Genomic DNA, 25,763 nt, shown 5'->3' on the forward strand with positions numbered 1-25,763 from the left:
TCGCTGTGAAAAAGTTTTTTCACACATCACATTTGCTTCTTTTGCAAATCACTTTAAATCTGTGCCCTCTCATTCTCAATCCTTTCATGAGTGGGAACAGTTTCTTCCTATCTACTCTATCCAGCCCCCTCATGATTTTGAACACTTCTATCAAATCTCCTCTTAGCCTTTTCCCCTCCAAGGAGAGCACTCCCAGCCTCTCCAATCTATCTTCGTAACTGAAGTTTCTCATCCCTGGAACCATTCTTGTAAACCTCTTCTGTACTCTCTCCAATGTGTTCACACCCTTCCTTTAGTGTGGTGCCCAGAATTGTACACAATACTCCAGCTGAGCTCTAACTGATGTCTTATATAAGCTCAGCATAACCTCCTTGCTCTTGTACTCTATGCCCCAATTAATAAAGCCCAAGAGGCTGTATGCTTTATTAACTGCTCTCTCCACCTGTCCTGCCACCTTCAATGATCTATGCACATATATACCCAGGTCCCTCTGCTCCTGCACCCCCTTAAGCATTGGACCCCTTATTTTATATTGCCTCTCCATGTTCTTCCTAGCAAAATGCATCACCTCACACTTCTCTGCATTGAACTTTATCTGCCACCTATCTGTCCACTCCACCAACTTGTCTATGTCTTTTTGAAGTTCGACATTGTCCTCCTCACATTTACACTGCTTCCAAGTTTTGCATCATCCGCAAACTTTGAAATTGTCGCCTACACACCAAGATCTAGATCATTAATATATATCAGGAAAAGCAAGGGTCCCAATACCGATGCCTGGGGAATTCCACTGCAAATCTTCCTCCAGCCCGAAAAATATCCATTGACCCTCTGTTTCCTATTCCTCAGCCAATTTTGTATCCACGTTGCTACTGTCCTTTTTATTTCATGAGCTATAACTTTGCTCACAAGTCTGTTCTGTGGCACTGTATCAAATGCCTTTTGAAAGTCCATGCCCACCAAATCAACAGCATTATCCTCATCTACCCTTTCAGTTACCTCTTCAAAAAACTCCAGCAAGTTAGTTAAACACTATTTCCCCTTTAGAAATCCATGCTGGCTCTTCCCAATTAACTCACATTTTTCCACGTGACTACAAATTCTATCCCAAATAATTGTTTCCAGAGGCTTCCCCATCACTGATGCCTGACATGTTTGGATGCTGAGTGGTGCCATGGATGGGATGAGGACAGGACCCGCAGGGCAGACGAAGGTAAGTGTAAGAGAATGAATAGTGTTGGCCCTTGAGCTGGCAGTGAGTGAGATTCCTGTGGATATGTGATGGATTTGTGAGTGAGAGTTGAGAGTGATGGGAAGAGCGACTTACCCTGGCTGAACGTGGGAGATCGTACATCCTCTTTCTGCACTGGGTGGCTGTCCTCTTTTGGAGGGCGCTGTTGCCAAGCACCGCTGACACGCTGGATTTGTCACCTTGGATGAGGTTCTTCGTCCAGAGCGGGGCGAGAAGACATTGCCATGGCCTCCATTGCATCCAGTAGGCACTCAAGGGAGGCGTCGCTAAATTTGGGCGACAGCATGTTTCCTCCCTTTAGCAGCCATCAGTTCCCAGCAGCTTCCTATTCCTTGAAGGATGCAAGCTTTGTGCAGGGATGCCCTTTAAATATGGTACCCAGTTTACTGAAGGCCTGAGGTCATGGCAGGGCAGGGGAATCAGAGGCTGTCCCACCAGCGATCCCACATGAAATCCGTGCCTTTCCAATTTTTAAACAACACGACGCACGATACGAAGAAAAAAGCCACCACTGCCGTTGGCGGATCACACGTCGATTTCCCCGCCTGATGGCAGACTTTGCTGATTTCACAGAATCTCACAGTGCAGAAGAAGCCCTTCGACCCATCGAGTCTGCACCGAAACGTGAGAAACACCTGACCTACCTACCTAATCCCATTTACCAGCACTTGGCCCTTAGCCCTGAATGTTATGATGTGCCAAGTGCTCATCCAGGTACTTTTTAAACGATGTGAGGCAACCTGCCTCCACCACCCTCCCAGGCAGCACATTCCAGACCATCACCACCTTCTGGGTAAAAAAGTTTTTCCTCACATCCCCCCTAAACCTCCTGCCCCTCACAACAATTTGTATAGTCCTTCCTCTTAGCCAGTGAACAGCCAAAAGAAAGTGGAAGTACAAAAATAAAGAACCAATTCATTGATTGCATGCATTCTTTTCGATACAAAAGTTAGCATTCTTCAATTATCTCTTTAACAGTTCTTAAAAACTCAAGCTTTACTCACTGAATGTTAGGTGTAATGCCTTCCAGCAGGACTATGTTTACGCCACCTATATGAGCAGTTGCACAAGTTTCAGTCATCTTTTGGTGCAAAACATCTGAAAACATAAAAAGTTATGAACATTGGACTGCAACACAAGTTAGAACTTTATAAATCATATAAATCTTGTGAAATATATAAATCAACTATCAAGGTCTAGAAATATGCTTTCCACAAGTGTTAGATCTGAACAATTTTATATATTGTTACAATTTTGAATCTACTAAGAAGTGAGAATAAATGGGCAAAATGTGCTTTCAATTCCATCCAGCATCTTTGCATGATCCATTGAGGATTTTTCACCTTTCCTTCTTGGGTTTAATGGTCTCCAATTCTGGCAATAATCTGTTTTAAGACCATAAGATGTAGGAGCAGAAGTAGGCTATTTTGCCCTTCGAGTCCACTCCGTCATTCAATGAGATCATGGCTGATCTGATAATCCTCAATTTCACTTTCCTGCCTTTTCCCCATAACCCTTGATTCCCTTACTGATTAAAAATCTGTCTGTCTATCTCAGCCTTGAATATACTTAATGACCCAGCCCCTACAGCCCTCTGTGGTAAAGAATTCCACAGATTCACTACCCTCAGGAGAAATTACTCCTCATCTCTGTCTTAAATGGGCGACCCTTTACTTTGAGATTATGCCCTCTGGTCCTAGACTCCCCCACAAGGGGAAACAACCTCTCGGCATCTATCCTGTCAAGCCCCCTTAACAATCTTATGAGCAACATTCCCCCCACCCCCCCCACGGAACGGGCGGGCGGGTTCCCAATCATCACCCCCGGTTGGGGAAGCGCCGCCATTTTATGTGGGCAGGCCAATTAAGGAATCCACTTGGAAGCGCTGTGCACTCCCTATGCGGGCGGGCGGGGGAGAATGCCCTAAGCTGGGCATGCACTCTTTCACGCATGCACGCAAAAGAGTGCACAGATCTTCTTGAGGCAAAGTGCTGCCTCAGGGTGATCGCTGGAAGTTTCAAAAATTTTTAGAATTGTGAAAAAAAAATTCCTGACATGTCCCCTCAAGTGACACTGTCACATGAGCTGGGACATGTCAACTTCTTTTATTTCAACATTTTGCAAACATTTAAAATCCCTCATCCCGCCCATGGATGAGGTTTCATGTTTTTTCAGAAGCCCGCCTGGGCTCGCGGCCTGTCCGCTAATCTTAAGGTTGGATGGGCAGGTCCGTTGATTACGTCAATTACTTTATTAATGGCCTTAAGTGGCTGTTGACAGGTCAGCGGGCGCGCAGCTGACTCGGCTCCGCGTGCGCCGATCTGAAAATGTAAATAGCACAGGGTGACATCGAGATGCCCACCCGACATCACCCACATCATTTTACACATCGGCGCGCGGGCCCCATCCCCGCTCACCAACCGGAAGATGCAGCCCTATATGTTTCAATAAGGTCGCCTCTCATTCTTCTAAACTCCAATGAGTACAGGCCCAACCTACTCAACCTCTCCTCATAAGAAAATCCCTCCATACCCAGGATCAACCTGGTGAACTTCCTCTGGATGCCTCCAATGCCAGTATATCTTTCCTTAGATGAGGTGACTGAAACTGTTCACAGTATTCTAGCTGTGGTCTAACTAGTGCCTTCTATAGTTTTAGCAAGACTTCCCTATTTTTATACTCCATTCCTTTGAAATAAAGCCCAACATTCTATTTGCCTTCCCTTTTACCTGCTGAACTTGTATGCTAGTTTTTTGTGATTCATGTACAAGCACCCCCAAATCCCTCAGTGCTACAGCTTTCTGCATTCTTTCTCCATTTAAATAATATTCAGCTCCTCTATTCTTCCTGCCAAAGTGCATAATCTCACGTTTTCCCACATTATATTCCAACTGCCAAGTTTTTGCCCACTTACTTAACCTGTCTATATCCCTTTGTAGGCTCTTTGTGTCATCCTCACCACTTGCCTTCCCACCTATTTTTGTGTCATCTCCAAACTTGACAATAGTACATTCACTTCCCTCATCCAAGTCATTTATATTGTAAATAATTGTGGCCCCAGAACTAATCCCTGTGGCACTCCACTAATTACAGGTTGTGATCATGAAAATGCCCCTTTATCCCAACTCTCTGTCTTCTATTAGTTAGCCAATCTTCTATCCATACTAATATACTACCCCCAACACCATAGGCTCTTATCTTATTAAGTAGCCTTATGTGCAGTACTTTACCGAACGCCTTTAGGCAGTCCAAATGTATTACATCTACTGGTTCCCCTTCATCTGTCCTGTTTGTTACCTCCTCAAAGAATTCTAATAAATTTGTTCGGCATGATTTCCCCTTCATGAAGCCATGCTGACACAGCTTGATTATACTATGTATTTCTAAATGCTCTGCTATTACATTCTTTATAATAGACTCTAACATTTTCCCAATGACAGATGCTAACTTGGCCTGTAGTTAACTGTTTTTTGTCTCCCTCTTTTTTTGAATAAGAGTGTTACATTGGCAGTTTCCTCTGCGACTTTTCGAGAATCTAAAGATTCTTGGAAGATTACTACCAGTGCATCCACTATCTCTGTAGCTACTTCCTTTAATATTCTAGAATTCAGCCCATCAGGTCTAAGGGACTTATGGGCCTTTAGCCCCATTAGTTTCCCTAGTACTTTTTCTTGAGTGATAGTTACTGTTTTTGTTTCCTCCCCCCGTTTTGCCCCTTGATTATTTAGTATTTTTGGAATGCTATTTGTGTCTTCTACCATGAAGACTGAAGCAAAGTATTTATTCAACTCCTTTGCCATTTCCTGGTTCCCCATTATTATTTCCCCAGCCTCGTTCTCTAAGGGGCCTATGTTCACTTTGGCCTCTCTCTTCCTTTTTATACATTTAAAGAAGCTCTTACTGGCTGTTTTTATATTACTTGCTAGTTTACCCTCAAAGTTTATTTTCTCCCTCTTTATTGTTTTTTTTTGTCATCTTCTGTTGGTTTTTAAAACTTTCCCAATCCTCTGGCTTACCACTAATCTTTGCCACATTGTATGTTTTTTCTTTCAATTTGATAATATCCTTAACTTCCTTGGTTAACTGTGGTTTGTTTATCCCCTTCCTAGAATCTTTCTTCTTCAATGGGATATATCTTTGTTGCGAGTCATGAACTATTTTCTTAAACGTCTGCCATTGTTCATCAACCGTCTTTTCTGCTAAACTCCTTTCCCAGTCCACTCCAGCCAACCTCACCTTCATTCCTTTGTAATTACCCTTATTTAAGTTTAGTATAGCTGTTTCTGACCCACATTTCTCACTTTCAAACTGAATGCTAAATTCCACCATGTTATGGTCACTGTTTCCTAGGGGATCTTTTACTCTCAGATCATTTATTAACTCTGCCTCATTACACATTATCAGATCCAAAATAGCCTGATCTCTGGTTGGATCCATAACATATTGTTCTGAAACTGTCCCAAATACACTCTATGGGCTGGATTTTTACCTCGTTGGCCGGGTGTAGCGGGTGGGCCCAGGAGCGGCTGCAAAACCGACTGCCGCTTGCAATCTGGCCCCAACTATGATTGCACGCTGGCTGGCCAATTAACGTCCAGCCAGCGTGAATTGCGTGCTGAAACACTCAGCGCTACCTGGATGGGGGGGGGGGGGGGGGGGCGGTGGCGCAGGAGGCAAGCGTGGAAGTCAACGCATGCGCATGGGTGGGCTCAGTGAAAGCTCCCTGAAGGCACAGAGCTGTCTCAGGGATCTGAAGATTTTTAACATTAAAAATAAAGAATTGAAAAATAAGGAAAATATGTCCCCTTGTATGACTCTGTCACATGGGCAGGGGCATGTTAAAAATGAGTTTTAAAAGTTTTCATTATTTTTAAATCACTGGTTGAAACCCCATCCTACCCATGAGGTTTCGCAAAAAATGCAAAGGCCGCTTGGCCTATTCACCCGCCCACCAACCGTAAGCTTGGATGGGCAGGAAGTAATGGGCCATTACTTAATTAATGGGCTTAACAGCTCTCTTAATTGTCGGCAGGTGCACTGCCAACTCCCGCGCGCACCCGCCAACTGAAATATTGTGCAAGTGCGCAATGATGTCTGCATACTCGCCCGATGCGATCGCCCACTATTTTACTCCCGTTTGTGTCGGGTGCCCGCCTGCCCGATGAAGGAAAAGTTCTGCCCCATGAATTCTTGCTCGTGGCTACCTCTGCCAATTTGATTTTCCCAATCTACACGAAGATTAAAGTCACCCATGATTAATGTACTGCCTTTTTTACATGCCCTCATTATCTCCTGATTTATTCTCTATTCTACAGTATAGCTACTCTTAGGGGCCTTTCGATTACTCCCACCAGTGTATTCTTCCCCCTGTTATTTCTTATCTCCACCAAATTTCTCTTCACCGATGTTGGCAGATATGTTTTGTATTTCCAGTATTTTGGTTTTCACCTCTTATTTTCTACACATTCTGTTTCCCCAGTCGACCTTGTGAACAATTTAGCTTTGATGATAAAGCGCTACAAAACACATTCAATTTGAAATCAACTCAACTTTTGCCCCAAAGGTTTGCTTCAAAGCCTCAGAGTTTTGGGGTTTTATAACATTGGTAGGCACATCTTTTAACATTGTGGAATGTATAATTGTGAAATAAAGATATATTGGAATAAAAATATTGATCATAAGCATTATAAACTGAATTTCTAACAGATTAATTAAACTGAATTTCTAACAGATTAATAATGCTCTAAAAGTGCTGTTAATATTCAAGTAAATAATTAATATTAAGATGTGAAACTTCTGATATTAGGGTGTCATATGTATTTAGCTTGGGGGGGGGGGCGCAGTGGTGGTAAACCAAATGATGCATGGCAATTGCCCAGAAATGCAAATTCCCCTGGGCAATTGCCCCGCACTGGGAACCATCTGAAAATACAATTTAAGTCACAAACTTCAGATAGTTCCAACTGGGTTACATCAATCCTTACCCAGAAAAAAGAATTAAAACCTCTTCTAACTTCTGGGTAACTATTGCACAGACCCACACCGAGGCCCTCCAACACCTGAACGCCCAATCCCCCAAAACTACTCCACCTGTGGAACTTCACCACCCTCCTGACCACACCATGGCTCTTCCACTACTCCAACCATCACCACCGTACCCCCCCAGGACTCTCCACATACCCAAAGGACTACACCTCCCAATGGGAACTCCCCTAACCCACAGGATTCCCACCACCCCCAAGAGAATGCTCTCCCAGACCCCCACTACTGCGAGGCCAGACACTCACTCTCAATATCACCTCCCCTAACCCTCCTCAAGACCCACCCCAACACCCCACACACCCAGGGCCAGGCCCAGCCCAACCCGGCCCCACCCAGCCCCCCACCCACCTCTCCCACACCTCCTGGAGGCCTGACCAGACCAGAGTTCGCTCCTCCCGCCCTCCCACCCCCGAGGCCTGAAACGACTCAATGCCACCCCACCACCCCCAATCCAGGTCCGACCCAACTCCACCCCCATACCTGACCCAACCCGACTCCCCTCCCCCAAGGCCAGACCTGATCCGACCCCCCCGCCACAACCAAAATGCCTGACCCAACCTGCCCCCCACTCCCAATCCCACGGACAGACCCAACCCGCCTCTACGCACCCCACTCCCACCCGCCCACACACCTGACCCAACCCTCCCCACCACCACCTCTTATACTCTTACATTCTCCCTGGCCTATCAAGGACCTTTAAACTTGGCTGGACCTTTAATTTGCCTGGTTTATGGCAGCTGGTGATTTATAAAAAGAGGTGTGGCCTCCTTCCATCCGACTGAGCTGCATCGACGCTAGGCCCCGGGAACACGCTACACTGCCCGGATCTCGCCTGGCCTGAGTCGAAGGTTAACTGAGACAGGGTGGAAAAAAATTTTGGGTAAGAAAGTAGGGGAGGAGTGGCAATCAGACTCTGATTGCCACTCAGAGGAAGTTCAGGCCCAATAGCGAAGATCTCACCTAATATACAAACTGTACAGCTAGATACTTGTCTGTTATAGCACTATGGTATTCTCAATTTCCAATAAATATAATCCTATTTTATTTTGTTGCTCATCTGTTTTGATGCCATTACCTTTCATTTTCTCTTTTACTGTAAAACTTCCATGGATCTTCTTAAGCTCTGCCTCCATTGTCAAGCCTCCAATGTCTGCCTCGAGATGAGTGCGGTTCACCATACCAACTCCAAACACTATGAGGGTGACATGCTGGGGTTCAGCACTTACTAAGCTGCGCTTCCTTGATAGTCTGTTCGGACTTGAGCAATCCTGTTCATTTTCAAAAATTACTCTGCACCCAGGTTCAGTGGGACTTCTACCACCTGTATCTACAAAAAAAACTTAATTATACAAACCATACATTGCATAATCATACAATACATGATGTCTCGGCCCCAAGCTATAAATTTCCTCCAATGCCCACTCCCTCTCTCCCCCTTTAAAGCCATTCTCAAAACCCAATTCTTTGGCCTTCCCTTCTAATAGCTCCTTCTCTGGCTCAGCATTCAGTTTTTCCTGAAGCTTCTCTTAAGGGCCGATGAACTTTCCCCTATGTTAAAGGTTTTATAAAAATGAAAGTTGTTGTTGTTGCATGTTGGATTTTTACCATAGTGTAAATAAGAATGTATTTGCAAATGTAAAACTTCAAAATTGATAATTTAATGAAAGCAGTTGGACAGGCAATTGAGATTTTTTTCACACAATGTGTATTTAATAAAAAATCAATACACTGACCTATTCCCAAGGCACAATGATTTTTTCATCTTCCCTTACTGAAAGGGGCATAAAGGTTTTTTAAATTAATAGTCTGATAAATTTGTACCTATTAAATATCACACCCTCGGTGGAGAATGTGCCCAGTTGTGGGGCAGCATAAATCAAAAAGGCCAAGAAACTGAAAGCTGCTATTACAGTGCTGGTGGGAATCCGGCATGCCTTAGTTACATTACATCAATGCTGTTCAAAAGTATCATTCCAATAAATGGTAAATATAAAAAGGTGCATCAGGTGGCACAAGCCACGGCTGGGCACCATTTTCTGACCATGGACAGGCTCTAGTTTCAGACTCCCTCTGCAGGCAATAATATCATTACATTGCTAAAGATGCCATTACAATTTTTAGAAGGACCGTGCTTTGAAATCTGCGCTCCAATATAAGTAAAGCAATTCCAGAGCACTGGGAGTCAATGCATTCAGAACACACATGCAGTGAGGTAGATAGGTAAACAAGATACATGCTTATAAGCTAAAGGCATCATGAGTTAAAATTACTTGATGACAAACTTAGTATTTATTTAACCTTTCCACTGTAATCTTAAACAAGTTTAAGCATTCTAAAAAAAATTAGACCAAATAAAAATTAATTAGAAAGTGGACAGATATGAATTTAGAATTTGAAAGATCAGGTAATTAAACACAACAAGCTCAATGAACTGAATATTCTTTCCATGTTCCTTATCTTATGCCATTTTACATCAGAATCTAACTCATAAAGGGTGGGGAATCACAATTATATAAGACAGCACTTTTAAATGGGAAGACATTTCAACATATCTTACTTGTTCTTTGAATGTGGGTATCACTCCATTGGCCATCCCTAATTGTTATCTTCTTGGACCACTGAAGTCCATCTGGTGTAGGTACACACACCCAAATTGCTATTAGGTAGGGAGTTCCAGGATTTTGACACAGCAACTATAAAGGAACAGTGATGTATTTCAAAATCAGGATGATGTGTGATTTGGAGGAGATCTTGCAGGTGGTGCTGTTCTCTTGTGCCTGTTGTCCTCGTTTTTCTAGACGGTAGAGGTTCCAGGTTTGGAAGATTGTTGTTAAAGAAGCCTTGGTGAAATGCTGCAGTGCATTTTATAATTAGTACCAGGGCCTAAAATAACTGGGGTTGGAGGGAGGCAGTGAGCAAATTTGCTCTCAAAAGCTCCAAAATAGCCCGTGAAAAATTAAAGACGGGGGTGAAAAATTCAAAATATTGAGAGAAAAGTCGCTTTCATACAAATTAGCTTGCATTATGTCAGGTTGCTTATTTACCACATTGGGCATAAGCAATAAATATTGTAAAACATTGCACTGCGCAAGTGCACGTGAATCTTGCACATTAAATTGCTGGAATCAGTATCACAACGGACTGCTTTCTGATTCGATCAAAACCTGTGCAACCGACCAGCATTATGGAAACTTCAAAGGTGCCTTCAATCTCATCTTCTGAAACAAAAACAGTTACCATCTACCATCTCTACCAAGAAGAAGCCGCCTGTTTATAATGAAAGCACTGTAAATGCGTGGAAGCTGGACTGGATTGAGTTGCAAAGAATGAGTGATGGAAGGCAGCAAATACACAGCAAAGCCTGCTGTGGCACACCGTGCACAGACTCAAAGAGCACCCAGGGAGCCGTCAACTCTGACCCTTTCATCTCTGGCACAACAACCACAAAGAAATAAAAACAGAAAATGCTGGAAAACACAGGCCTGGCGGCATCTGTGGAGAGAGAAAAACAGAGTTAATGTTAACTCTTCTGAAGAGTCACTTTGGACTCGAAACGTTAACTCGGTTTCTCTCTCCACAGGTGCTGCCAGACCTGCTGACTTCTTCCAGAATTTTCTGGTTTTATTTCAGATTTCCTGCATCTGCAGTATTTTTCTGTTAAAGATAAAGAAATATCAGCATTACAATACAGCCAGACCCTAAGTCACAAGGCAGTTTATGATGCATGGAAAATTCAAACTATTCCAAAAGGAGCCAATAGCCTGGAGTTTGTGAAAATGCCTTCCCTATGGGAAGATGGTCAGGCTGTTTGACATAACTTATCATCTGGAAAAGCATGAGCTCTCGTTTACCTACTTTCCTTCTCCTGTATGTCTCAAGAAACAACATAGTGAGTTGGCTCTTGGAAATACATGTGAAAATCCAACACATGCGCATACTTTCTCTCATTTTTTAGCTTCTTTCACATTTGTCAGGGCTGCAACACTCACATACAACCTGCAAGCTATATAAGCATTCTGACAGATGGCAGCACTGACAGGAGCAGCAAGGATAAAGAATTGGTGTACATCAAGTACTTAGATGATGGTATCCCACATGAGGTTCTTTGAAATCCAAGACGATGAGAGTGCAAAAGCAGGTGGGATCCAAAACTGCATCATCTAGATGTTCATGGAGAATGGCATTCCAGAGTGGAAGAACAACCCGATAAGCATTGGTGCAGATGGGGTTCTAGTCAACCATGGCCAGAGAGATGGGATCTCTGTAAAGCCAGCTGCCAAGATGCCATGGCTAATTGGAATCCGCTGTGTGGCACATTGATTAGAACTTGCCACCAAAGATGCATACAGAGACAGCTATTTCAAAAGAGAGAGTGATGGCTTCTTAACCTCATACGCAACATTCTTTAGGATGTCACCCAAGTGTCTTTGGGAGCTCAGTGAAAAGGGGTGTCAGAGGTGTAAGGGAGGGGAAGCACCTCTCGCATATGGTCCCACCACGCTTGTTGGAATGGCTTATCCTGTATTGGTCCTCACCTTCAGCCAGCTCTCGCCTGTGGCTCCAAGTAGTTGTTAGCATGCGACATCGGCCACACTCCGGTAAACCACTTCAAAGGGTGGGCTGAACCAAGTGAAGGTACCCTCGGTGACTTAGGCACGTCAAGACGATTCCAGCAAACTGGGCGGATGAGGCCAATCTAACATCCGATGGTCTTGAAGGCGGGTCAGCACAATATTGTGGAATGCTTGGAGCTTGACAAGATGCAGAAGATGTCTTGGTCACCTACTACATCCAGAGCTATCTATAGCCATCTAGACTCGTCTTGCCAGTGGACTAAGATAGGTCAGGACAAGAGAGTGAAGCTGACCTTACGCAACTCTCCCTCGCTACAATCCAATTTACAGTCATATTCATCATCTTTCTATCACCTGTCATTCATCATCTATCTGTCACAAATCCTGAGGCAAGGATGAGTGATGTAGCAGCAGGTGTGGATTCACTGAGAGCTGTAGCCGTGAACCTGCACACAGGCAGCTCAAGCCATTTTTAACTGGAATGAAGAAGTGGAACTCGGCAGCCCCCTGAGCAACTGAGCATCCCTTTTCACAACCACACTGTTCACCTCCCTTGTATGAGGAAAGGACTAGAAAAGGTGTCTTAGACATTTTCTGCTTCACCTCCCTGGCCAGCAGCCGCAGCTGGTGGGGATCCCATCCTAAGTCAACCTCAAAAAAGAAAGTAAAAGTTGACAAAAATCACCTTTAGCACATTGAGCATGTGCATTCTCTCAGACACCGCCATAGCCAACAAACCTGAGGGAAGAACTGCTCTCATCAGTAAAGAGCTGGCTAAGTACAATATCTAGCTCACTGCCCTCAGCGAGGTTCGTCTACCTGAGGAGGATCATCTCAAGGAAATTGGTGCAGGTTACACATTCTTTTGGAGTGGCCATGGAAAAGAAGAACAGCACGAGGCTAGCCTAGGCTTTGCAGTCATGAACCATCTCGTCAGAAAGTTGACTTGCCTTCCCAAGGGTGCTTCCATGGTGGTTAAAGGAAGGACAAGAAGCGCACTCCGAAGGCTTCACTTAGGAGTTTTGTTATCCACTTTGAGTCCTGAGAGAAGCTTGCCCAGCATCGCTGCACCTGGCGCAACCGAATAAAAAATGGTGTCGCCTCCTTCGAAAGCAAGCACATATCAGAAGCAGAGGGAAAATGCTGTTGTGAACATGGTCATCTTGACCTCAAAGGACGACTAAGGACAAGGAAATGGCTGACTTGCTGGAGAAAATCATCCTCTTAACAACATGGGTAGAGGGCACTCATTGGGTTGGACAGAGGCAACAAGCACTGGTCACATTGGAAAGAAACTATCTCACTGTTGTTGCCCATCTGAATGACTCAGTAAGTGAGTAGTGGGCTCAGGTCAAGAAAGGTGATGTTTCTAAAGCAGGAGAAATGGTGAAGAAGCTCACCTCCTACAAGTCTCTTCTCCATAGGACTTGGAGGAGCTATCTCGCCTTTCTTTTCTCCCAGAGAGAGGGTGTAAGTCTATCTGATGTAGTTAAGCGTTATCATGACCCAAATAGTTCTGCACGACATGACACAAGAATGTGATGACCCCAAGCTGCAATCCATCAGAGTAGAGTGCCATCAGGGGACCTACATAGGTACTGAATTGAAATAGGTTCCAAAAGTTGAAGCTGGCTTCTTCCAATCTTGCAAAAACCATACTGAGCCATTGGTTCACTACCTACAAGAGTGGTTGGTCCATTGTTAACCAACAAAATCCTTGTAATTATGACAAAAAACTGGCCACAGGAGCTGAAAAACTATGGAGTTGTTATTGTGAAAATACTGCTTGAACACTTCAAAAGTATTCTTGCAACCCATGGATGCAAGGTTGATGGAGCTATGGCTGAGTGGGTCTAACTAAAGAAGATAGCTCAAAAAAACTATAGTGCAAAGTCATGGCACACTTCATGAAGTAGGCTCTTCAAAGTGAGGCAAGAAGAGTTCCCTAGCCTTTTCCAGCCATTGGCCAAAGCCAAAGTCCCAATGAACAGCATTGAGGGTGACTGGTGAGTCAGTATCAAGAGGCAAACCATTGACAATTTCATGATGATCTCCATAGGGTGCCCCTCTGACAATAAATTTCAATGTGGAAACAGCAGAATCCGCTGTAACAAGGTGGTACAAAGCAGGTAAACAGATGAGAAGACCACATGTTCAGCCATACGGCTGGTGTCGGTGATCATTAGCCAAGTCGTTTGAAGGCTCCCAGAGACGCCCCTTCCCGACTGCATACCACAGTGTCACCGCAATCGCAACTTCTGCTGGCGGGACAGGACATACCCAGGAATGGTGATGAAGGAGCTTGGGGCAGTGGCTAAAGATATAATTTCTGAGCATGACCGTGTCAGGCTGTTATTTGACTAGTCTGTGAGGCAACTCTCCCAATTTTGGCACAGATCCCCAGATGTTAGTGAGACCCACCTTGCAGGGTCAGCTGAACTGGATGTGCTTTTGCTGTATCCAGTAGCTAGGTCGATGCCAGGTAGCCTGTCTAGTTTCATTCTTATTAGACTAGTGGTTCGATAGAATTGTTTGGCTTGCTAGGCCATTTCATAAGGCAGTTATAACTGACTCAGCCATATTTCTGTGGTTCTGGAGTCGCATGTAGGTCACAGGCCAGGTAAGGACAGCAGATTTCATTGTCTAAAGGGATATCAGTGAACCTGATGGGGTTTTACAACAATCTAATAGCTTCAAGGTCACATTTATTGATAGCAACTTTTTATTCCAGAATTTATTGGATGAACTGAATTTAAATTTCCCAGATGCCATGGTGGGGTTTGAAATCATGTCTCTGGGTTATTAGTCCAGGCCTCTGGATTATCAGCCCAGTAACATAACTACAATGCTATCATACACCATTTGAGAAATTAGCCATAGCATTCAAGATATGCTAGAGGCTGATTTTCAAAATCTGATTCCTTATTTTAAGTAATATCACAAGAAAGATCCTACCTGTAGGGCCCAATACATCAGGAGAAGATTTTTCAAGGATGCCCGTTGGATCAGAGATTAATGAATAAAAGTTAAGCAATTTGTACATGTTCTGCCAGCACTCTGCAGAAGGTTCACTTTGCTCAGACACTGTGATCGAGTCAGAATCATCCATTTGAATAGTCACATGATCTACCACATCCTTCGATCCCTTCCTGGAAACCTTTGAGGTTCTCCTTTGTGTCGGCCCTGATGAATTTTTATTGCGTGACTCTCTTTTATTGTTCTCATTTCCAAGCATTTTATTTGCCTTAGTACTATTTCCTCGGACACCTCCATTAAGACTGCCTCGAGAACTGCGACTGAAATCTGATGAACGAAAATCCCGATGTTTGCGCGTTTTAAATGTTGGTGTGGGAGATACAGACCCAGCTGTGTATCTGCTAAGTTTAATGTCTGTCTGAGTGGCCTTTATGTCATCAATCATTGTGCTAAATTGATGAATGAGACGAACCAATGCCATGTCCACATGCTGGCTGATAGACTGACAGGAGATAGTGAAGTTAACATGAAAGGTGTTTTGATGATGCCTACTAAGTTCATGGAAAGCAAGGGCATTAGTTGAGTTTTGGTTTGAAGATGGTCTGTCCATCACAACGGCATTTATGCTGAAGGTGTCAAACATCAGTGCAGGTTTGAAGTCAAGAGGTGGAAGGTTTATCATGCCCTGTCTGAAAATCACAAAAGATGAAGATGAAAGAAATTGTGCATTCAAGCTGAAATATGTTATACAATTATACTGTTATCTTTGTTATTAATGGCAAATAGATTTATTAACAGTAGGCCAAGGATGGTATCAGAAGTGAGGATCTACCTTGGGTATAATAGAGGCCAAGGTAAATGCTGATTTTGGGGGCCAAGTTGCCTAAGATGTAGGTGCAGCAAGTTGGGAGAGGGTTCAACTTGGCTGAAGCTGGATCTTATATCGGATGCATAATTCCGACACAACTCCGGCCTGAAGTTAGGCATTGGAAAAGGTACAAATGATGCAAGCATAGGGGAGAACGCAGCCTAGGCCTGTGGGAGGATGAGTTGAGACCCAGATTGAGATCTACTGGCAATCAAGCTGAGAGATGCTTGGCTATGTGTAGTGTGGGTCAAAATGAGGAAACAACAAACTTGACCACTGGATAAAAAGAGCAACCAGAGAATGTTAACATGGAGCAATGACCAATGAAGGTAAGTTTCAGAATCACTGACATGAACTTTGGTAATCTCTGTTTCCAAAATGGATCAGCTCAATACTAAAGTGGGGATGTATACAAGGGGGAGAATTTTCCAGTCAGCAAGCTGGGGCGGGGCCCGCTCACCGATGCGTAAAATGTTGTGCGGTGATGTTGGGCGGGCGTCCCAACGTCACCACGCGTCATTTAGATTTTCAGTTCGGCCGGCGTGGACCAAATCAGCTGCACGCTCGCCGAGCTGTCAAAGGCCTATTAAGGCCTGTTAAAAACTAATTAAAGCAATTAAATGAGCTGCCCATCCAAGCTTAAGGATGGCGGGCAGGCGAAGAGCCCAGGTGGCCTTCGCGTTTTTCATGGAACCTCATCCACAGGCGGGATGAGGCTTCATGAAGTGTTTATAAATTAAATAAATTTTTTAATTAATGTTCCTTGACACTGTCACATGAGGGGACATGTCTTAAAAAACTTTCAATTCTTTATTTAAATGTTTGAACCTTAAACAAATCTCCTTGAGGCACCTCTATGCCTCAGGGAGATTTCTGCGTGCTTTCGTGCGCATGCTCGAAAGAGTGCAGGCCTGGACTCAGGGAATCCACACCGCCCACACAGGGAGTGCTCAGCACTTCCGGGCGAGCCTTAATTGGCCAGCCCACGTAAAGTGGCAGCACGCACCCGACTGGGTTCGCACTCACTCCCGCCCACCCCCGCACAACCCCGCCCACGGGGGAGAAGATTCAGCCCAAGAATGTGCTCACAATATTACTTCACGTTAAAAAAAATGTTGCCTTGCTGTGGGCAATCTTCAAAACCTTAAATAATTAAGAAAAAACATTCATTTCTTATGAACCTCCTGTGGATTATATCAATATTTATCAACTAATGATTTCCATTGCTTTTATGATTCCAATCTTCTTACAAGTTTCCTTTTTATGAACAAAAATGGCGTATGGCATTAAATACCTTCTTTTTCTTCTGATCTTTCTCTCTTTGGATGTATCAGAGTCAACAATATCTGCCCTGAGACAGTCTAAACTTCCAGAGAATGACAAATGTTCCCCAAAATACATTCCATAAGTTAAAGGTACAATATCTTGCGATTGTATTCCTGTATTACTCAGTAAAGGTTTAAAGACAACCTAAGAAGAAAATTGAGAATGAAAGAGTTATATTTCAATCCTATAAATGACTTCAAATTAATAACAGATTATCAGTTTTTCTGTGAACATATGAGCTTCTACAACACTTTAAAAAAAAATAGTTACTAAGAAAACTAGTGACCACACACTGTATTAAAAAGAAGCACTGAAATCATTAAAGGGAAAAGGTAAAGCAGGATTACAAAAACTCAGCATTTGTGTGTTCCGGTAGGTGTACACTGCTAATCTCAAAACAACCATCTGTGTAAAAACTATCAGATACATAATATATACTCTAATATTTCATGAAAAGTGAAATCCATGCTTTTATACATGTGAAAATGAAGATTAACTGGCATATTACTAAATGTGCTTACAGAACTATAGGGCTCTCTGATTACCTGTGCATCAGCCAATTGAACAGCAGGAGGGCCCTGGTTACCCTCCTCAATACCAACAATTTCATCCTGACTAGTGCTGTTCTGAGACTGTGTGCCATCCAGTGTGTTCTGATCACTCGACAGCACTGTGTTGAAGTCAGATGCAGATTGTATTGTAGGAAGATTATATGTCAAACCTATGCAAAACGGTAACACGCATTTAAGCCATAGTAAAAAAACGTTTATCACAATGCAGGCATAAAGTAACATGGCAAGAATACACTATTTCAATTTTTGACTTCTACGGTCATTGAATAGCAAAGTCACAAGTAAAGCCAGTACTCCATGCATTTTTGAAAGCGCCAGAGGATGCCAAGATTAAAATTTTTGCATGATCAGATAGGCAGAACAAATCTGAATATGTTACATAAGTAATTTGATTTCTAGATACCATTATTTGTAATGGTTTGTGGGTGACAGCTCTATTTTTGTTCCTGCTAACATTAAACAATGTTTCTCTGGCACTGCAGATTTTTAAAAAATGACAAATATTGAAATATATCACCATTCACTTCTCTTTTAGAATTCTTGTTGCATTGAACTCAAATAAATTAACACATTATAAGAAAAATTCAATGACATCATTACATATTTAAGATGCAAATCAAGTAATAAAGGAATTGAAAACATAAGCAGTGCTGCTTTCACTGGGGGTATAGGAAGCACTAAGGAAGAATGCAGCATAATACAAGATAACATTAAAAAACATGCAGACTGGGTGTTAAATATCAAATGAACTTTACCATAGGCAAATATGAGGTAGAAAAAATAGGAAATCACCTATGCCTCAGAAAATAAGAAACTGGGGTAGAAGAACAAAGGAATCTAGGGATACAGGTGAATGAAGCATTAACAGCTGCATCATAATTCAGCAAAGCAATTAAAATGCCAAAGTACTGGGTATAGTTTGAGAGCATAGAATTCAAAAGTGGTGAAGATATGATAAACTATATAGAACCCTGGTCAAGTCACACCTTGACCAACTGCTCACAGTTCTGATCTCCATACTACAAAAAGGAAAGAGAAACACATTGAAAATACAAAAAAGAAATTACAGCTATCAAGAAAGATGAACTGATTCGGATTTTTTCCTTCAGTAAAGGAGAAAACTGAAAGGATTCTTGATAGAGATCTTTAAAATTATGAATGAGTTGGACATGGTAGTTGTGGAGAGAATGCTTCCACTTGTTACAGAATATAAAACCAGGGGCCATCAATACAAGATAGTTATTAATAAATCCAGTACAGAAATAAAACTTTCCTTACCCAGAGAGCGGTAAAATGTAGAATGCATTACCACAGGAAGTGGTTGAAGCAAATAGCTTAAATACTTTCAAAACGAAACTTGATGAACACATGAGGGAAAAGGGAATAGAAAGATTGCTGAAAGGCTGAGATGAAGTAGATGGAACAGCATGGAATATAAACTAGCACAGCCTAAATGGGCTGTATGGTCTGATTCCACGCAGCATATTCTATGAAATTCCATGTAATTCATTCATAAAAACATAAAAATTTTTAAAAATCACAGACAATGAATAATTTATCCATTCTTATGCTCAATCTTAATTAACATAAAGGGGGAATTTTGCAATAATTTCTTCCAAATGCCCTAAATTAATGAAATGACCCTCAATATTCAATAGCAATTTGATTCCTGCAAATGATCCTTGCTAGGACCACTGGGGTCTTGGGTCATTCAAGTATCTCAATAACCTTCAACTCCATTGCTAACCAATAATTAGTAACAACACAAGAAAATTTAATTAGTGCATTGATCTCCAGATACGGATTTTCCTCCCATTTACTACATCATCTTCAGTTTACCTGTTGGAAGGCTGTTATGTCCAGATCTGGGCACTGGTGATTCTTGGGTAGTGCTTCCTCGGTTACTCACAGCATTTGACATCCAATTATAGAAACTGACTGATGATGGCTCAGCCAACAGTGGATGTTCTGATAACATCTCTGCAGCGACAGCATTCCCTGTTTTTGCAAAATGGAGGAAAATGATATCCACGGTTCAAATTAAGACTCTGTAAAAGACATGTGTTGAAATTTCTGAAGCGCATTACCTACCTACCCATGTAACATAATAGTAAAATCATGCCTTTGAATATACAACAAAATCTAATATAATAGTTGCATATGCGCAGATGTTTTGATTTTTAAAATAAATTGGAAGTGACTTATGAACTGTAATTTCTTAATGAAACTGCAACATAAAATTTAGCAATTTATTTTCTGGATTAACCCATAGAATTTAACAACAGCCATTTCTATTAGAATGACAACTTGTATTTATATAACGCCTTAATCTTAAAATAATGGTCCCAAAACCATCACAGCAGCTTATCAAACAGAATTTGACACTGAGCCACAAAGTAAAATTAAGGCAGATGATCAAAGGCTTGGTCAAAGAGGTAGACTTTAAGGAGCATTTGAAAGGAGAAAAGACAGGCAGCTTTAAAAGGCTGCAGATTGGAACCATAATTTTTGTTTTGGGCATTTCCTTAATTTTACTTCATAAACATTAGTCTTTTATGGCTACATGCACCAGTTAGCCCATTTTTAGAAAATCTTGTGAAAGTTAGAATAAAATCTGGAGCAGTGTAAGTTTTTATATGTTAAATGAAGTCAATCTTCTACTACAGAAAAACAGACACCAGATCTTGTTCACAGATTTTAATTTCTTTATGCAAATTCATTGCCACTAAAATGTCTTACAATTTATAAACTGAACCATCTACTTATGAAATACTATCAATTTCTAAACTGACCCAACCACCACTGGAATATAATCTAACAACATATAATCAGACTTAACTATCTCTGAAATATTAACTGTGAATGCTGGATTTTAAGATAATATACCAAAGCTCCTTTAGAACACTAAAAAATTCACTAGGAAACCAGCAAATCAGGCTCTGTGCCTTTGGCTCTATCCCAATATTTGCAGTTTCACCTTTCTCCCACAATGCCACATGGGATGCAGGGCAAATGAAGTGCAATATAAGGAATTACTATAAGCAGTATATCAATTATTTTAAGGACATGAAGTATGATTGACCACCCCTCCAGCCAGACCCACCCACACACTCTCTTCTTATTCAGAGCTCAGGAGCTATGCCTCATGCGATTAGAAGACCAGTTTCAAGTTTGTGTAACAGTAGTTTAACAAGATTTCCCCCAAGTATTCCTCCTTTCTATAGAACAGGACAGACACCTCAGTACAACAATATGTTGCAGATCAAGAATTTAATAGAATGTTGTGGTTAAAACTACATTCCTCCACTGTATGCACTATTGGGCTGTATACAGTCACAACCATAGAATGTCAACATGCTACTTCAATTTGAATTTTACAAGTTTCAGGTGTTGCATCTCTTAGGGCAGCATCTTCCAGTTGGCGAGCGGGGGCGGGGTCCACTCGCCAACGCGTAAAATGACACGGGGATACGTCGTGCGTGCATCCCGACGTCCACCAGAGTCATTTAGATCCTCAGTTCGGCCATCAATGGACTATTAAGGCCATTAAGAAACTAATTAAGATGATTAATGGACCTGCCCGTCCAACCTTAATGTTGGCGGGCAGGTCGGGAGCCCAGGCAGGCTTCGGAACAAACATGATACCTCATCCACGGGCGAGATGAGGTTTCATGAGGGTATTTAAATTTTTATGAAATGTTTCAATATAAGTTATGGACATGTCCCAACTCATGTGACACTGTCACATGAGTGGACATGGCAGGGAATTTTTTTTTTTTAAATCACCTTTATTTAAAATTTTCAATCGGAGCCGATCTCCCTGATGCAGCACTTTGCCTCAGGGAGATCTATGCGCTCTTTCGTATGTGCGAAAGAGTGCACTCCCAGCTGAGGGAATTCTCCCCCACCCCCCGCCCGCACAGAGAGCGTACAGCGCTTCCTGGCGGGCATCACGCTGGGCGGGCCTTAATTGGCCCGCCCACGTAAAATGGCAGCGCCCCTCTGACCGGGGGTGCCTATCGGAAGGCCACCCGCCCGCACTTCCCCCACAATGGGGGGGAATGTTGACCTTAGAGAATTTATTGGTGGAAGGAGCTAGGAAATAAAATTTGTAAAATATCAGGATTGTAATTAAAAGGTACTTGTATATCAAGCACTCTCCTCCCTTTATTTCTGAATTCATGTTGATGTGTTCTCTCATAGGATTTTGGGAAGATATAAAGTTGTCTTTTGTCTTGTGGAAAATACCTCCAATTCTGATGGATAGTAGCAACTTTGCATGATTTGCATTCTTCTCATACTATTTTACGATTGCATATTAACAACTACTCAACAACACCAAGATCAGTGTTCATTTATTTCTTTCACAAACAACATTTTTCATTTTCAGCTCTACTTAAATCCATTTATGCTCCCACAGGAACATTTCTCCTTTTTCAATTTGATAACTTGTAATGCAGGCTTTTCCACATCTTCCCTTAAATCCTCTCCAGGATAAGCTCATAAAATCGATTTACTCCTTTTATAAGTAAAGTTTGACCAACAGGAACATTTTATCTAATATTCCAGCCAATAAAGGCAAGCTACAATAATATTGGCCAAAGTTGCCATGCTAATTTAACTACTTTCCTGATAGTAATTTGCTTTGTTTCACGTAAACTAGGGATAAAGAATTAAGGCATTACAATGTAGGAGGGAGAAGAAAAAAAGAAAGTGTCTTAGCACTCAGATTGAATTTTCTGCAGAGACATCAACCAATGAAGTGGATTTATGCAAACAAATGAGAATTGTACCTGGCCGTGTAAGTGAACTGCTTTTAATTACTGTTGCACTGCGTTGTGGAGTTCCTTCAAGAAGATTGTGGAGACTAGGGAAGCTCCCAGTCAGATAGCTCAGTAGACTTTCCTTTCTAGGACTATCTCTTGTCGGTAATCCTGCACGGCTGACATGAGCTGGTGAGTCTGCTACTGTATCTCCACTAGTGTAGCTGAGGGACTGGTATGGGTGGACACCCTGTAAGGTGAATACAGAAAAAGTCAAACAATCTTGAGTGCCTAAAATTTTAAATTGAACAGTTAACTTTAATGTTTAAGAACGTGGCTTCATTTCCCAAATATAATGGCCCGGGTTTTAGGGTCAGCAGCGAAGCAATGATGCTCATCGTGAAGCCTTGAAGAAAGCTGCCTACAAAGATCTAGTAATCTCTGTGGCATGGTTTACCTCATTCCTGATGGCAGTTTAAATCTGGTGTCAAATCAAGGGGATGCCTTGCTGTGTGGCAGCAGTAATGAAGCAAGCAGGTAAGCAGCTAATCACATCAAAGTATTTGAAGTATACATAGCCTCCTCCTGACATCCCCAGCATCATAGATGCCAGTACTCAGGCAATTTGATACATTCACATGATATCAAGAAACGACTGAAGGCACTGGATACTGCAAATTCTAAAACCTTGACAACATTCCGGCATTGTCATTCAATGGCATTACCATCGCTGAATCCCCCACTATCAACATCCTGGGACTACCATTGACCAGAAACTGAACTGAGCCAATCATACAAATACTGTGGCTACAAGAGCAAGTCAGAGGCTGGGAATTTGGCAGAGGGTAACTCACCTCCTGACTCCCCAAAGCTTGTCCATCACCTACAAGGCACAAGTCAGGAGTGTGATGGAATACTCTCCATTTGCCTGGATGAATGCAGCTCCAACAACACTCAAGAAACTTGACACCATACTGGACAAAGCAGCCTGCTTGAATGGCACCTCAGCCATAAAAATTCACTCCTTCCACCACCAATGCACAGACGCAGCAGTGTGCACCATCTCCAAGATGCACTGCAGCAACTCACCAAGTCTCCTTTGACAGCACCTTCAAAGTCCGAGACATCTACCACGTAAAAGGACAAAGACAGCAGATGCAAGGGGACACCACCATCTGCAAGCTCCCCTCCAAGCCGCACACCATCGGGACTTGGAACTATATTGCTATTTCTTCACTGTCGCTGGGTCAAAATCCTGGAACTCGCTTCCTAACAGCAATGTAGGTGTACCTACACCACATGGACTGCAGCAGTTCAAGGTGTCAGCTCACCATGACCTTCTCAAGGGCAATTAGGGATGGGCAATAAATGATTGCCCAGCCAATGATGTCCATATCCCAAGAACGAAAAAAATGAGAAAATCAGGGAATTGAAAGCACTTAATATTTTCCGTTTTTAATTTAAATTTTCAGATAGTGAAACAAGTGATTATGATTGGATTAACATAGAAGCTAGAGAATAAAGTTAAACAAACTTTTAAATAATATTTTTTCAAATGTGCATTTTTTTAAAAAAATTATACAGGAATTTGATATTCCACAAATATAATGTTAGCTTCTCAGGGCCAATGAGGCTGTTTAGCAGTAATTATAAAGTTAGTATGCTGTTGAAAATGCAGTTATAGCTCATTCAATAAGAAGCAATCTTTAAGGGTTTTTATGATGAGACTAAAACCAAAAGTGCAAATTCTCGTCAATTATAACATTGAGGATCATTTTCCAATCCTCACTAGATATAGGCGAGGTACCAGAGGATTGGAGGTCTGCGAACATTGTTCCATTATTTAAAAAGGGTGTGAAGGATAGGCCAGCCAGTTTGACTTTGGTGGTGGACAAATTATTGGAATCAATTCTGAGACACAGGATCAACTGTCACTTAGAAAGGCATGGATTGATCTGGGGTAGTCAGCATGGTTTTGTTAGGGGAAGATCGTGTCTTACTAACTCAATTGAATTTTGAGGAAGTAACAAGGAGGATTGCTGAGGTTAGCGCAGTGGATGTTGTTTACATGGGTTTTGGTAAGGCATTTGACAAGGTCCCACATGGCAGACTGGTCAGAGAAGTGAGATCCCATGGGATACAGGGCAAGTGGCGAGTTGGATCCAAAATTGGATAAGCGACAGGAAAAATGTAATGGTCGATGGATGTTTTTGCGAATGGAAAGTGGTTTCCAGTGGTGTTCCACAGGGGTCAGTGTTGGGGCCCTTGCTGTTTGTTGTATACATTAATGATTTGAATTTAAATGTAGGAGGCATGATTGGGAAACTTGTGAATGACACAAAATTGGCCGTGTAGTTGATAGTGAAGAGGATAGCTGTTATCCCCAAAATGAAATTAATGGTTTGATTGAGTGGTCAGAAAAATGGCAAATGGAATTCAATCCGGAAAAGTATCACGTACTGCATTTGAAGAGGGCAAACAAAGCAAGGGAATACTTAATAAACAGGAAGATATTGAGAGAGGTTGAGGAAGTGAGACTCCTTGGAGTGCATGTCCACAGGTCTCAGAAGGTGACAGGAAAGGTGGTAGAAAGCATACGGAATGCTTTCCTTTATTGGAAGAGGTAATGAATACAGAAGCAGGGATGTAATGCTGGAGCTGTATAATATAAACACTGGTTAGGTCACAGCTGAAATTTTGTGTACAGTTCTGGTCATCACATTACAGGAAGGACATAATTGCTCTGCAGAGAGTACAGATGAGATTTACAAGAATGTTGCCAGGGCTTGAAAATTGCAGCTATGATGAAAGTTTGGATGGGCTAGGGTTGTTTTCCATAGAGCAGAAGAGGCTGAGGGGTGACCTAATTGAGGTGTACAAAATTGAGGGGCTGAAGTAGGGTAGACAGGAAAGACCCCGAGCTGAGGGGTCAGTTACCAGGGGGCATAGTTTTAAGGTGATTGGTAGAAGGATTAAAGGGGACATGAGGAAAAACTTTTTCAACCAGTGGGTGGTGGGCATCTGGAATTCACTGCATGAATTGGTGATTGAGGGTGAAACATTCAACTCATTTAAAAGGTACATGGATTTGCACCTGAAGTGCTGTAGCTGCAAGGCTATGGACCAGGTGCTGGAAAGTGGGATTAAAATGAGCAGCTAGTTTCTTTTTTCTCCCTTTTTGGCTGGCACAGACACAATGTGCTGAATGACCTCATTCTGCACCATAACTTTTCAATGGTTCTACTGATTGCAATCTGAGTGCCTCAACTGTGCCCCTCTGGAGAAGCATACAATCACAGAAACTTATGGATTTCACCCTGCACATATGTGGATTCCAGTGACTGCTGTCAGTTTCAGTGGAGTAATGATGGTAAACAATGAAAGTTTCAC

The 25,763-nt window shown here is 42.3% G+C and overlaps 1 protein-coding gene across 11 annotated transcripts in view; it reads right to left on the reverse strand.

Annotated features, from left to right (window-relative positions):
* Nucleotides 1–25,763, reverse strand: part of kiaa1109 (KIAA1109 ortholog) — a 533,049-nt gene that overhangs the window by 206,711 nt on the left and 300,575 nt on the right. For all 11 annotated transcript variants that reach the window (XR_013576358.1, XM_078539938.1, XM_078539971.1 and 8 more), the window contains 7 exons: nucleotides 22,404–22,623; nucleotides 19,450–19,608; nucleotides 17,584–17,759; nucleotides 17,007–17,182; nucleotides 14,824–15,533; nucleotides 8,370–8,621; nucleotides 2,257–2,350 (listed from right to left, as the gene is read on the reverse strand). Coding sequence is in view for 10 of the 11 variants with exons in the window: in XM_078539938.1 (XP_078396064.1) it covers nucleotides 2,257–2,350; nucleotides 8,370–8,621; nucleotides 14,824–15,533; nucleotides 17,007–17,182; nucleotides 17,584–17,759; nucleotides 19,450–19,608; nucleotides 22,404–22,623 (1,787 nt within the window). In the remaining variant the exon portion in view is untranslated. The remainder of the gene's footprint in view (nucleotides 1–2,256; nucleotides 2,351–8,369; nucleotides 8,622–14,823; nucleotides 15,534–17,006; nucleotides 17,183–17,583; nucleotides 17,760–19,449; nucleotides 19,609–22,403; nucleotides 22,624–25,763) is intronic.

This window comes from Cetorhinus maximus, chromosome 1 (assembly GCF_964194155.1).
Source record: "Cetorhinus maximus chromosome 1, sCetMax3.hap1.1, whole genome shotgun sequence".
In the NCBI taxonomy this organism is placed as follows: Eukaryota; Metazoa; Chordata; class Chondrichthyes; order Lamniformes; family Cetorhinidae; genus Cetorhinus; species Cetorhinus maximus.